Source organism: Aulonocara sp. 'chitande type north' Nkhata Bay, linkage group LG1, assembly GCF_057382095.1.
Source record: "Aulonocara sp. 'chitande type north' Nkhata Bay isolate Kocher_YH1m ecotype deep benthic linkage group LG1, A_spYH_male_GT1.1, whole genome shotgun sequence".
Classification (NCBI taxonomy): Eukaryota; Metazoa; Chordata; class Actinopteri; order Cichliformes; family Cichlidae; genus Aulonocara; species Aulonocara sp. 'chitande type north' Nkhata Bay.
The window spans coordinates 27,477,717-27,492,067 of record NC_141344.1 but is presented as its reverse complement, the minus strand read 5'-3'; the positions used below and the strand labels follow the sequence as shown (position 1 = coordinate 27,492,067).

The window sequence follows — 14,351 nt, the reverse complement described above, 5'->3', positions numbered from 1 at the left end:
GCTACAATGTAGCTTGCCATCGCCAGTGTGTGAATGTGTGTGTGAATGGGTGAATGACTGAATGTAGTGTGAAGCGCTTTGGGGTCCTTAGGGACTAGAAAGGCGCTATATAAATGCAGGCCATTTACCATATGGTTAGTACATGCAGGCACTGGGTTTGGCAGAGACAGGACCAGGTGAGGCAGGACCAGGTGGTGCCCTGACGTCTGGTGGCATGGCAGCCACAGGCGGTGGAACTGGTGATGGTAAAGTAGGAGGTGGCTGAACAAACTCACTAGAGCCATCAGCGGACATGAGGATGTGCTGGAGCGGTTTTCCTGAACCTGAACTGAAACTGAAAGATGTGAACACACACTGGACATGCGCGTAACTACTCTGGGGATGGAAGTCTGTGATCAGACCTTGGAGTGTCCATCCTGAGTGGGTTTTGACCGCTGCAGGAGATCCATATGGACCATGTCTCACTGGAGTAGTAGAAATGATAAGGTGAGTATGATCAGAGCCTATAAGCAGTAGTGGAGCTACTTTATTAACAGATGGTAATGGGATACCTTGGACTGCTTGTATTTCCTTTGGAGCGAGAATATAGGGTAGGTGTGGTCTGAAAGTGCTAACTGACTTGTAGCGAAGGCATTATTAATTGTGAAAGTTTTCTCTGGGTGTGAAATGGGCGAGATCTTGAAACTTAAAGAACCTTGAATGCTTTCAACTTCTTGACAGACAGTTCTGAGTGATATGTTTTCAGCTTTCCCAGTTAGGTGGAGATGCTGCGCAGCTGATGTCAGAAGCATGGTACATTGACAATGTCCTCACTACAGGATTAACTTCAGTTCTAGGTCTCTGATTTACGTCACACAGGCTCTGTAGATGTCGTCCCATGCAGGTGGCAAAGTCTTTTCTCAGATCACACTTTGCAGCCTGATGAGTCCTAGCACAACCCCAACACCATTTGTTCCTCTTTATCCAGTTTATTCTCTCGTCCTTTGTTTTGTGAATAAACTCAGGATACTTGCTGATGTGGTGTTCAGGTGAGCAGCAATATGCGCATGTTGCCTTAGTCGTTATGATGGGCTGTGCTGGCTGTACCGGATCATCAGATGTATTTGATGTAGAATTGTTGTGAGTGGAGATGAATACTTACGGGCACATGGCTGGTTGAAGGATGAAACAGCACGGTCCTTTCTTGGTTGACACCTGCACTCCATTTGCAACCAGGATGAGAACAAAGGTAAGGTATATGTCATTTCTCCTTGTTTCCTATAAACATGCCGTTTAAAGCGACTAGAATGCTCTGCAGGCAGCTTTTCAAGCAGGCGATCAACATGGGACCCACAATGTAGTTCTGTCCTTGATCACCCATGGTGCTAAGCAAACCAACTAGAGCTTGTACACGAAGAGCGAAGTTATCCAGAGTCCGACCATCGCCTGCTCTGATAGGAGGAAGCTCTAGTGTATTCCGTAGTTCTTTCAATGCTAATTGTCTGGGTTGCCCGTAATGCTCATCGAGGGCTTTGATGGCTTGAGTATATCGGTCAGGAGCATAGGAAAAGGCAAGAGCTAATCGTTTAGCTTGGTGTACTTTCAGATGATCGAGAAGGACATGATATTTGAAGTGCTCTGTCTCGTGAGGGTCAAGAAGGTTGGTAAGAGCCATCCGTAACATACTGTATTGCATTTCATCTTCTCTGGTAAGGTCTGGGAAAGAAGGACCCTCAAGCTTATATACATGTGTTCTGGTAGTAACAGGGTGACTAGAACTAGCAGTAATGGGTACTGAAGGTTTCTGTGCATGCAAACCATAGATGTAGCTGGTTGCTGCTTTAAAGGCGGGTGCTGCTTTTATTCTGGAATGCAAATGAAAGGTTCATCTAATGGAACAGCAGGTTGAACACAGGGGATCTGGTAAGGATCCTGCAGCGGTGTGGCTGGGAAGTTAAAGGGAGTGTCATCTTGTGTAGGAAAAACTGGTCTAGGCAAACCACTTGAAGGAACTGCAGCATCTAATATTGATGAATTCTATGAAGGAGGGCTGGCAGCAGGAACTGTACCAGAATGACGACTGATCTGTGGGAGCTGAGAGGGTGATTTACAGGTTGCTGAATCAATCACTGGGAACTGCTCATGTTGCAGATGCGTTTGAGGAATGGAGGATTTGATTTCATCAGATGAGACAGTGCAAATTAAAGATCTGGAGGAACTGCAAGAACGGGGAGGAGATAAATGAATCATGAATTGCCTAATCTTCCTCATCGTAATCAGGAGTTCCTCATCACCTCATCTTGATTGGTGGGTAAAGGAGCAGGGTGTGTCTTGTGGGATTATAATATTATTTTATGCCATGTTAGACCCCTAATTAAAGATTGTGAATTATTATGTAGTTTTAGTTTGCATTATTCTCCTGAATTAGAATGTCACGGTTTGCCGGGGCAAGCCGTGTGGAGTTGGAGAAAGGACCCAAAAGGCGGCAGCTCTGGTGCAGGTGAGTATTTATTTACAGGAGTGGGTACAAACAGCAATGGTGGGTGAACATGAAATCGGAAACCTAAACTGGGGAAACTAACAACACAAACCAGAAACGAAGATACAGGGAGGTCCGAGGAAATACATACGGGGAGACGAGGGGAAACAACACAGACGAACCAGCCACTACTATGACAGAAGACACAACTTAAATACACTCAGAGAACACAGGGAGATTATACACAGGTGGGGAACACAGCTGGGAGTGATTAACGTGACGAGACTAGGGAGGCAACTGAAAACACTCACATAAGACGCAGACCTTCACAATAAAACAGGAACTTACACATGAAAGGACACAACTAAGAAACGCGGACTAGATACAGGAACACACGGGCAGAACAGAATAAACACTAAACAGAGGAAGAACAGAACCAAAATCACAAGAAGAGAAAACACAAAACGCTGGGTCAAAAGGACCCAGGATCATGACATAGAAGAAGGTGATAACTATTACATTTGTTAAACGGATTTGCATTACATTAGACTGCTGATTTATTGTGAATGAATGATATTGTTTTATGACGCATTATACTGCTGAGTTATAAGAAATGCTGTTCGCAGAAAGTCATCGCCTTATTTGTCTGATTGGAAGAGAACAGAACATACTGGAGAGGTTTTCTGCCCTATCTCAGCAGGAGCAGATAAACAGGGAGCCAAGGTCGTAGCTTGGGCGCTGTGTGAGAGAAAGAATGTGAATGTTTAGGCTTTTATGACTAAGTGGGGGCCACTAGAGGCTATAAGAGTTTGATCAATGCTCCACCATTTTGAGATCTGATGCTGTCTGCGTACGGTGTCCATCTCCCACGCGTGTGATCATTAAAATCATCGTTTGACTCAACCCTGCCGGACCAGTGTTGTTATTTTGGTTTTTCCTCTTGTATCCATCCCCAATATTTGAATCCGTAACAGTCTCTGTCTGGATATCTGCCTGTCCGTCAGGATCCTGCAGGCCATGTGTGTCTGTGTCAATATGCTGGCGTTCAGTTTGACACCCTGTCTCACATCTAGCACTTCTAGCTCCAGGATACTGAACTTCATACTGTTGTAGGTAGGCAGGGGGTTGCCGTTCACGACCAGAACATCTTAAATCTTCAGTTAATGGAAGCAAGATGCATCTGGTGAAGTGATTGTGCTGAAAGGTGAGTCTTTACAACACTAATAATAAAGAACCATGTCTGGACATGGTATTTAAAATTGACAAGAAACTGTACACACACTAGTGTACAGTGCGTGTACAATTTTGTTCAGTTTTATTTTTCAAGACTTGGTAAATTGACTTTCTTTATAATTTGGCCTGCCCTTTTTATTTTTTTATTTTTTATTTTTGTTTTGGCAATAGTGAGTAATTTTGGGTTCGAAAATATTTGATATAGTATAATTAAGGTAAATGTTGTTATTAGTTGTTATAATCTGATAAGGAATATTTTATGTCATTTTTTTGTTGTTTTATTTTTCAGTTTACCCACTGAGAAAAAAATAATTACCAATAAATACCATCTTACTGTTCAGTGCGATTTATTCCAATTTTTTGCAGGACTGTTGCATATTATTATCATTATTATTATTATTATTATTATTATTATGGGATTGTGTGTGTATGTGTGGAGGGGGGATTAATCACCATTTTATCATCATCAGCCTTTGACGGAAACTCACACGGATCGTTTCATGTTCATGTTTCACGTTTCATGAATTTTGTGATCCGCAAATATTTACTTAACTTAAGGCCACCTACACACTCTAAAGCAGGGAGCCAAGCTTAAAGGATAAGCTTGATAAGACGCCTACGAACTGGGATTTTAGGTTTTGTTTAGCAAGTTAATCCAAAGAAAGCTTGGCAGTTTTGAACTTCATTTGCCCCCCAGATAACTGGAACACTCCTGTTATGCTGAACTGACTGTGTACAGCACCTGGAAACAGGCACGTGCAGGGTGGGGGGGGCTAGAGGGGCTTGAGCACCCGCCCCTTTCCTGATGGGTTCCCAAAGTGCCCTCTTGTTGAGGCAACTTTTTAAAAAACAAATTATTATTATTATTTTTTAATGTGTGTGTGCGTGCGGAGTCCTGTCTGTGCCCCTCAACAATAATATTTAACTATTAATCACAGTTTTGCTAAATAAAAGGATCTGGCTTGCATCAGTCACATGATCACCTTTAACCAATGATCGCCCTTGACGGCAGAACGCGCTGGTTACGAGCCGGGAACGAGCTCACAAAGAGCACGCGCATTTTTAGCGGTCCGGAGCTGTAGGAGAAGCACAAGTTAACTCAGAGACACAGACTGATGCGACAAAACCAGTAAGTAGGTGTACAGCGTACACTGTAGTGTATAGCACCCAGGAGTATTAGCTTATTACGTACACGTTGGTAAGCTTTTTTTTTTCGAACTTTATTTGAAATTATAAGCGACCAGTCAGACATTCCAGTTCAGTTCTCTTCACTTTAGCTCCTAAGAAGATTCGTGTTGAGTTTTGACGTGAGACGATATGAACGGAAAAATAAGCCTTCTCCTTCTTTTTCTCGTCTTCCTTACATCGACACCAGGTAAGACCTCTTCATGTTTTATGGGTGATTTTTATTTTATTTAGAACATAAATCTACAGTTCATAATCTAAAAAAACATTGCTCTTTTACATTTACAGTGAAACTTATTATTAAACACTGTTGGAAATGTCGAGTTTAAACTGAGTGGTTAACGGTGTTTTGAGCGTGAACAATAAAAACAAAAAAAAAAAACCCCAAAAAGACCAAAATATGTTTATTCAAAAAATGAATTTGCAGTGTTGTTAAAGTATACCAAGCTGCTAAAAATACACGCACAATATTAGGCACATGAGCTTGTGTCAATACTCATTCGCCTGGTTCCTTAGAGCCTTGTGAGTAATATAAATGTGATGCTGACAAGTGATGAGATTATTACATTAAAAAGTTATTTTTAAGCAATACTGGTGGAAGATAAGTGACTGACATTCCAAAGCTAACATCTATAAAAAAAATTAATTCAATCAGAACATCTCCTTCCAACTGACTTTTATCAATTACAAACAAAACAGTTTACAAAACTGATGAAAGTCTGTTGGAATGAAATGTGATTCAATAAAATGGTGACAAGCAAGACAGTTCGGGGAAGTTGTGTTTTTCCCTCATAGGCACCTGTTGTTTCTTCAGGTGTGCAGAGATTTTATTTTAAGGCAGTTTAAAGAAAGCTAAATACAGGCAATGTAAGGCATTTTCATCCTCAGTTTCGTTTTTACTTTGTTCCTCTCATTTCTTTCATTATGTGTGATTAAATTATTTTAGTCCCTTTACCCTCCCCTTACAAAACATTGCCCCTGCAGTGCCCGCACTTTATCCAAGCACTGCTCTTTGTGTTATGGTTTCATTATTATTCAAATGCGTATCTGACTTCCAGTAAGTTCAGTCTGTTATTTATTAATTCTGCTTCCTAACACCGTGTTTAACAATGTTATCAGTGACATCACGACCTGACCCAGCAGCAGTGTTGCTGGGTCAGGTCTGTTTGGTTGTTTGGTTGTTATTGATCCCTTTACCCCTAGTCCTAAAGTGTATATTTATTTTCTTACTCTTATATATATTGTTTGTTTACTTGCACTGCTGTAAAAGGATCCTCGTCGTCTCGTCTCTCTATATACTGGAATGTATATAGAGAGATGACAATAAAGTTTACTTTGACTTCAGCAGCGAGCAGGCGCACACTTTTCGCGTATAGAATTTCGATAAAGCATTGGTGCAGATTATAAGTCTGTATTATAATGTCTGGTGTTTTCGTGTTTGTTGTTTTGTTTTATTTTGCGAGTTGGTTATTAGATGCCGCTCCAGCCACCAGTGAATCCCCCGCCGCCCCGCCCTCTCCTCCCTGTGCCACAAGCAGCAGGTGCACCTCGCATACGGAGGGCGCCCTTACTCCCAGGAAATGGGTGATAGAAAACCAATCGGTGCCTGTACCATTCCCAATATGCGCTGGCTGATGTCGGGGCAGCATGAGTACGAGCAATTTTTTATTTTATTTTGCCAATGCCCGTGATGCCGATGTACTGGCAAAAATTTACCAGGACATTTTCCGTTTTTCTACGGAATTTTTTTTTTTTTACAGTGTAAGTCTACAGCTGCCTAAAGCATTCATGGTCCTGCAAATGTGTCCATCAGTGTACATGTGTACATTTGTTTTGTTTTGTATTCCAGTTTAGTTCTTTCTGGTGTCCAGCAATAAAGCTGCCCTTTTGAGTTTGTTTCATTTCCGTGTCTGAGTCTGCATTTCGGTCCTTTCCTGTCTGCCTGCACACAGATTATGACAGTTATGCGCCTCATAAGCCTTTTAAAACCCCAGAATGGCAGCCATTGCCTGAAGGAGCGCAGTATTCATCAAATTCCTTTTAGGTAGCAAGAGCAGGCGCCAACTGGAAGAAGCGTGGAGAGAATTCACAGAGCAGAACCTTCAAAATACGACAACACACAATAACCCTTTACATTATCTTTTACATTATTAGGGGAATCTACAACATTTTTACATTAAACGTCATACTTATTTCTCTAATTCTGATTCTTTAGGGAGCCCCTCATTAATTCCTCTGTCTGCAACAAGTTATTATAGCCCCTGCACCAACCCCCCCCCCCCCCCCCCCCCCCAATTTTCTTATTACCCAGTTTCTGGAAGCCTGCTAAGGGGCACCAGGGCTGTACTGCCCTCCCTTTGTGGTAATGCTGTGGCATTTAAAGATATCGGTGACATTAGTTCAGGGTAAAAGTAGAATACTGCTAGTGACTGCACTGTGAAGCCCGAGTTTCATTAACCAGACAAATATGATCATTTTAGACTAAAGCAATGCTTTTTTTCACATGTCATTATGAATGTCATTGACAGGTGTGTGCCCACTGAGTTTCCAGGAAGTAAATGTCGAGGCAGGTGAGATGGCGGTACTGCAGTGCCCTTCTTACAGAGAGTACCGTGATGGAGATGCTGAGGTGTTCTGGACCAGTCACACCGTGGATGAAATGAAACTCTTCAACATGTCAACGTCAGCTGAGCAGAGGCAGATGGGTGTGCTGGTTCATGGAAGAATCCTTGTTATTCTCAGAGCTTCAGTAAACCATCAGGGGAATTACTCCTGCTCTTTTCGGTAAAATGAATGGTTTCCTTGTCTAAGACTGACATCAAACAAAAGTCGTGCCCACACACTGACATAAAGTACTATTTCCTATACGACAGGATAGCAGAGCAAGTTTAACTTGTATTATATTTTATTATAACATTTTAAGGTTGTTATTGAACATCACGGCACCAGAAAAGCACTTTTTATATTTGTACTAAACCAGGTTGCTTGTTGGCATTATGGTATGACAGTTTCCCTAAATGCTGGTAACATATATGTGAGGATCCTGTGTTTGCAAATAACAACCCGCCATCTGAAGTTAGCAAATCCTGAAACACAACTGAGGACGGCGGGTTGTTGTTAAGGTACAGAAAAACTGGAACAAAGCCATATTTTATTCAAACTAGAACATAGAAAACATTCATTTTTTTATAAACTTAGATGGTTTAACAACTAATGTACCATTTTAACTAAATTTTAAGAAAACAATCATTGTAATCATTCTTAATAATTTTCAATTAATAATTTTGAATTTGACCGCAGCCGCATGTCTCAAAAGGCAAGGCAAGGCAAGTTTATTTGTATAGCACAATTCAACAACAAGGTGATTCAAAGTGCTTTACAGTGCTTTAAAAGGTGGGACAGGGCCATGTTTAACACTGTGTAGCATCACCTCTTCTTTGAACAACAGTCTGTGAACATCGGGGAACTGGGTAGAGCAGCTGCTGGATATTTGGGAAAGGAATGTTGTCCCATTCTCAACAGTCACTCTTCATTGCCCTATTTTTTTTGTCCAGTGTTTTGATTGGTGAAAGGTCTAAACACCAGGCAGGCCAATTCAGCACCCAGACTCTTCTACTTCAAAGCCATGCTGTTGTAATGACAGCAGTATGCAGTTTAGCATTGTCTTGCTGAAATATGCAAGGCCTTCTCCGAAAGACATAGTCATAGAGTATATGTGGCTTTAAAACATGTATATACCTTTCAGCATCCATTATTACAAGCTGTGTAACACGTTGCCAAATAATCTTTCAAGTTTTGTTTCGCCTGACCTCAGGACAGTTTTTCGCTTTGCCTCAGTGAATCATAGAAGATGATTACGTTGTTCTTTGCATGGTGGTGCATTAGCCTACATTAGTGGATGGCACAAGTGTCCCTGAGCCCATGCTGTGATTTTCATGATAAATTAAATTTAAACCAGTGCTGCCTGCAGGCCTAAAGTTAAAATCATGATTTTCATGTGTAACACAAACACTTCCTTCTCAACCTTTTATTGGTTGAAAAGTGTTTTGTTGAATTTTGTTGAGACATGTCATCAAATTCAAAATGAGTGTTTTCCTGAAATGGTACGTCTCAGTCAAAACATTTGTTTTCTGAGTTCTGTTGTGAGTAAAATAAATAAATCAGGTAAAATAAAATCAGACAAAGGCACACAAGAAGCATGAGTGTATCACAGGTTATTAGGTTTCATCTTCTGTGGGTCAGAGAAGAGCCTCTCAGTAATCCAGCGTTAAAGGAATGGATTACTGAAGGCGAAGCTGAGAGGGATTTTTATACAGAATGCCAGATATGTTAGTTTCATTTCACTGTTTGCAGCACAAAACTTTCTCAGCTAATAATAAATCCTGATGGACAAATAGCCCGCTAAGTAGATGAACACCATTTTAAAACTAATCCTTTAAGTCTTCTCTTACTTTCCCATTTTTTTGTTTCATTTTGCTTGTTGCTCAGAATGAAAGTTAAAACTTCATGTTACTGTTTTCTTTCCTTGGTAGGAATTCCAGCAGACAGTCCTGGGTAAGCCTCAAAGTAAACACAGCTCAGTCCAGAGACTCTGAACAAATGAACCAGATCTCTAAAGAATGTTACACAGAGGAGTACTGCAAGTTGTATTGCCCTGAAATTTTTTTTCCCTTTAACACCCTGAATATCACCAGAAGCGGCGTCACATGGCACAAGGTAAACAGAGCAGATTATGTGAATGAGATCAAACTGTAAAGTACTGTTACAGGGTTTTAATGTTTTTCCAAATTTGACAGCTGACTACTTAAAAATCGAGCTTATATGTTGTAGGAGGGCGGGTCATCACCAAAAGACGGTTACTTCCCAAGTGTGAAAAAAGAGGACAGTGGCAACTATACCTGCACCCGGTCTTACCTGTATGATGGTCAAATATATAACATGACCTCTACGGTGAAACTTGATGTCCAACCAAGCAGTAAGAAAAACACATTTTGCAGATATTTATTTTGAATGATTTTAATATGTGCTTTTCAAAAGGTTTTTTTTATTTCCACAGAAATAACTAAGAAAGCAGTGATAATTTCACCGGAGGACAAGCAGGTATTTGAGGTAGATTTAGGTGAGTTATTGTCTATATTCATACACCTTCACACTCTTGGCTAAAGCTTAAATGTTAATCGTTTATAACAACCTGTGTTAACTCTGCTTTTTCTAGGTTCAACAGTGGTGATTGATTGTAAAGCAGTTATGATGTCAAAAATGGATGACTTGTTTTGGTTAAGTGGAAGTTCATTTGTGGATACAGACACTAGTCTACCAGTTTTCTATAATGATACACGGTAAATATTTCACACACAGGTCCTCTGTGGGTCACACTGATGTTATATGTAGTCACATCAGCTCAGATATGAATTCTGTTTTTAGATCTGCCTCAGTCATTTCCTTCTCTTCTCAGGGTCATCAGCACAGAGGAAATCAGAATGAGAACATCTCTAATCTTCAGAAAAGTGTCAGAGGACGATCTGTCAAAAAATTATACCTGTAAACTGCAATCTGCCTACCAAACAAGCTTAGTCACTATCACTCTAAAACAAAAAGGTATGGCCAGCTGAACATTTTGAGTACTTAATAATACTCTTTAATGTGTTTATTTATTAGATGAGCTAATTTAGAAAATCCCCATCACTCCCTACAGCTGCTCCTTCCTCTTACTTTGTGGCTTTATGGATTGTGGGCTTTGTGCTGATGGTGATGGTACTAACAGCAATTATTTATGCAAAGTTTAAAGTCGACATCACGCTTTTCCTTCGTCGAATTCTTGGCTGCCATCGAACCATCCCAGGTAGTTTTCATACATTTTGCTAATTCAAACATTGTCTGTGTTCACATTTTTGTCAGAGCGGCAAAATCTGCTTTTTTCTATCCACTTTTAAAACAACATTTTTATTTTTTTCCATTTAGATGGAAAAAGCTACAACGCCTGCTTGATGTATTACAAGAGTAGCACAGATCCAGGACTAAATGAAGATGACAGAAAAAGGCTGGAGAGTGAAATGAAGTACAGACTTGGTTATAGTCTCTGTCGCTACAGTCCTGATGTTGTACCAGAGAGAGGTGCTTACATTTTTCATATTTTTACAAAATTGTTATTCTAAATTTTGTCCTTACAAATTCAATCAAGGGGAAAACAACACACTCTGATCTGTGCTTGTCTGCTCCTGTAGGAGAGGCTGTGTTAGACTGCATAAAGCAGAGTCAGACAGTGGTTCTGGTCCCCTGCTCAGAAGATTCTGGTTCAGGAGTCGACCTGCTGAAAAGTATCCAAGCATCCCTCAAGAAGTTGCAGACTCACGTGGTTTTGATTAAAACTGAGACAGCCGGAGTCTTGAGCACAAGTTCATCTTTAGAGGCCTTACAACTCTGCAAAGCTGCAGACTGTGTCACCTGGAAGGGAAAAAGCTCGATGCTGCCCTCTTCTGCCTTCTGGAAGCTGCTACGTTATTACCTACCTGCCCCGCAGAGAGCACCCAGAGCTTTAATATGACTATACAGTATTTAGGATGTAAGACTGTATTTCCTCCACTGAACACACACACATGTAAAGGAAGCTCTTAAAACATGTGGTTATCCTATTTGGTCTTTCATCAAGTCAGCAAAGAGGCACAGAGAAGACGATCAGACAGAAACTAGGGAGGATCAGAAAGACTAACACAACATCCCAGTGTACTTCAGACCCAGCCACACAAAAACTGGTTCATCCGAAAGACAGAACTCCTAAACACAAACTTAACAATGTGGTGTATGCTGTACAGTGTAGCGAGGAATGCCCAGACCCCTACATTGGAGAGACCAAACACCCACTTCATAAACGCATGGCACAACATAGAAGAGCCACCTCCACAGGACAAGACTCAGCAGTCCATCTGCATCTAGGACAAAGACACTCCTTCGAGGACACCAATGTTCACATTTAGGACAGAGAGCACAGATGGTTTGAAAGAGGAGTGAAGGAAGCCGTCTATGTCCACTGTCAATGACAATCTATGAACAGAGGCGGTGGCTTACAACACCAACTGTCTGCCATCTATAACCCAGTTTTGAGATCCCTTCCCAGACGCCTTAACGACCACTCACATCCTGGGCCTTTTGACCTCAGGAAATCGCATGATAGGGTTAGGGCTAGGTTTCACTATGAGTACACCCGAAACCATGCATGATTGCTACCCACACCCGTTTTCACACCTTGGCTCATGTGATTAGGTAGAGGATCAATAGGGGGCCCATGTCCCTCTTGGTGGGTTACTCCCATAGAGCTTAAATCTGGGACTCTCCATCATTTGACCCTAGAACTGAAGAAGCTTTTCGGTTGAGAGGTGAAAAGTCTTCAAGCAACTTTAAGAAGTCCAGACGCTTTTCTTTCCAAGCTCCTTAGACTGCAAGCTGGAGAGGAAGCAGCATCTCACTAATCCAGATCTTCATTTAGTCTGGATAAAAGCATAACATTTTAACTATTAGAGGAAATATTTATTTATAACTATCACACAAATGTATCATTATATACAGACACTTTTATTGCTACTGATATATTTATTTATATATATTTTTTGTCATGTTCTGTATAATATTGTACTTTTCTGTTAATAGTGTTATTTTGTATTTCCTTATGCTGATGGGTTTGTTTATTGTGTTATCTTCTGATATCTGGTATTGGTTCTTTTTTTTCCTTATTTGTGCCTCAAGTTTTTAGTTTGATTATACAGTTATGTTCAAAATAATAGCAGTGTGTTTTAAAATGTGAGTAAAGCTCAAAATCATCATAAACACGTATGCCAGCCAGGATGATTTGACAACCTTTCACAATTCCTCTGAATTTCTTGGTTTTGCCTCAGAAACAGCATTTTTGATGTCACCCAACAAGTTTTCTATTAGATTAAGGTGTGGGGATTGGGCTGGCCACTCCATAAGCTTCATTTTGTTGGCAGCATGACCTTATCAATTATTTTGATATAAGCAAATTGATCCATGATCCCTGGTGTGCGATAAATAGTTCCGACACCATAGTAAGAGAAACATCCCCATATCATGATGCTTGAACTACCATGCTTCACCGTCTTGAGAGTGTACTGTGGCTTGAATTCAGTGTTTGGAGGTCATCTAACAAACTGTCTGCGGTCCTTGGACCCAAAAAGAACAATCTTACTTTCATCAGTCCACAAAATGTTTCTCCATTTCTCTTTAGGCCAGTCGATATGTTCTTTGACAAATTGTATCGTCTTTAGCACATGTCTTTTTTTTTTTTTAGTAGCGTGAATTTGCGGGGGCTTCTTCCTGATAGATTAGCCTCACACAAGCATCTTCTAATTGTCACAGTACTCACAGGTAACTTCAGACTGCCTCTGATCTCCCTGGATGTGATTATTGGCTGAGTCTTTGCCATGCTGGCTATTGTTCAATCCATTCGAATGGTAGTCTCTCTGGTTTGGCTTTCCATTTTAAAGCATTGGAGATCATTTTAGCTGAGCAGCCCATGATTTTCTGCACTTCTTGATATGTTTCCCCCTATCCAATCAGCGTTTTGATTAAAGCGCGCTGTTCTTCTGAATAATGAATGACCTCACTGATTGGACTCCATATTCTCCGCTTGTACTTTGTTGTTGTCTCTCTAAGCCTTCTGGTTCTGTATCCATATGTTTAATGATTTCTGGAGACACGGGATTCCCAGGCTTTCATTTACATATTCTCTGGTTTTCTGGACTTTGTAACTTGACCCAGTATTTCATATTAAACCTTTGCGTTTGCGATGGCAGAAATGAAGCGTTTGAGAGATCAAATCATTTGGAACAGCTGTTTTGGAAAAAGATTTGATCTTTTGGAGAATTTGGAACACATTACTACAGCGACATCTGGTGGCCAAATAAATGTGATTTTAAATTATTGCACTGAATAAATGTGAATGTTTTCATGTGTCTTTTTCTTTTTGTCTGTCACCTTTTCTGTTGGTTTATAGTATTATTTGTATGGAAGGATATTTTGTTTGAATCAGTCAGTAATTGTAGGTTGTACTTCTGCACATAAAGACATCAATCAATATTTATAGGGTGTGTTTTTATGCATGTTTAATTATTTTTATTAAGAAAAACAACGTGTTCAACAGTACTGAGACAATTTTGTCTTTTGCACAAAATCTCCTGCTTTGAATGATATTCTCTCTTGGGAGACTGATGTGGTTGAAGTGGAAAGATTGGCTAGCTGGAATAGATGAGGGAATATGGTGGCATGTTGGTCCAGTAATCTAGAGGGTCATCTCCTCTTGGTACATATAGGGCTTAGAGAGTGTGACATTATCTGTGACACCCTATCCATGGTTGGTTCACCTACCCTGCTGTCAAAAACATCGCAGAGCTTGTACTTTAGTGGCTGATAATTTTAGGATGTGCACATCTTTCTTGAGGGTTGAGATGGATAAGCCCTTTTT

The 14,351-nt window shown here is 40.5% G+C and overlaps 1 protein-coding gene across 2 annotated transcripts; it reads left to right on the top strand.

Annotated features, from left to right (window-relative positions):
* The first annotated feature begins 1,396 nt into the window (after positions 1–1,396).
* On the top strand, positions 1,397–13,836 carry LOC147339226 (interleukin-1 receptor accessory protein-like). Of its 2 annotated transcripts, none has more exons than XM_086290869.1 (10): positions 1,397–3,662; positions 7,405–7,660; positions 9,409–9,592; positions 9,707–9,851; positions 9,933–9,995; positions 10,092–10,215; positions 10,332–10,474; positions 10,572–10,718; positions 10,838–10,990; positions 11,101–13,836. In XM_086290869.1, the coding sequence occupies exons 2-10, from the start codon at positions 7,452–7,454 to the stop codon at positions 11,418–11,420; spliced, it is 1,488 nt and encodes a 495-aa protein (XP_086146995.1). In that variant the 5' UTR covers positions 1,397–3,662; positions 7,405–7,451; the 3' UTR covers positions 11,421–13,836. The 2 variants fall into 2 exon arrangements, with proteins under 2 accessions (XP_086146995.1, XP_086146989.1); XM_086290863.1 differs by lacking the exon at positions 1,397–3,662 and adding an exon at positions 3,702–5,066.
* The last annotated feature ends 515 nt before the right edge of the window (positions 13,837–14,351 follow it).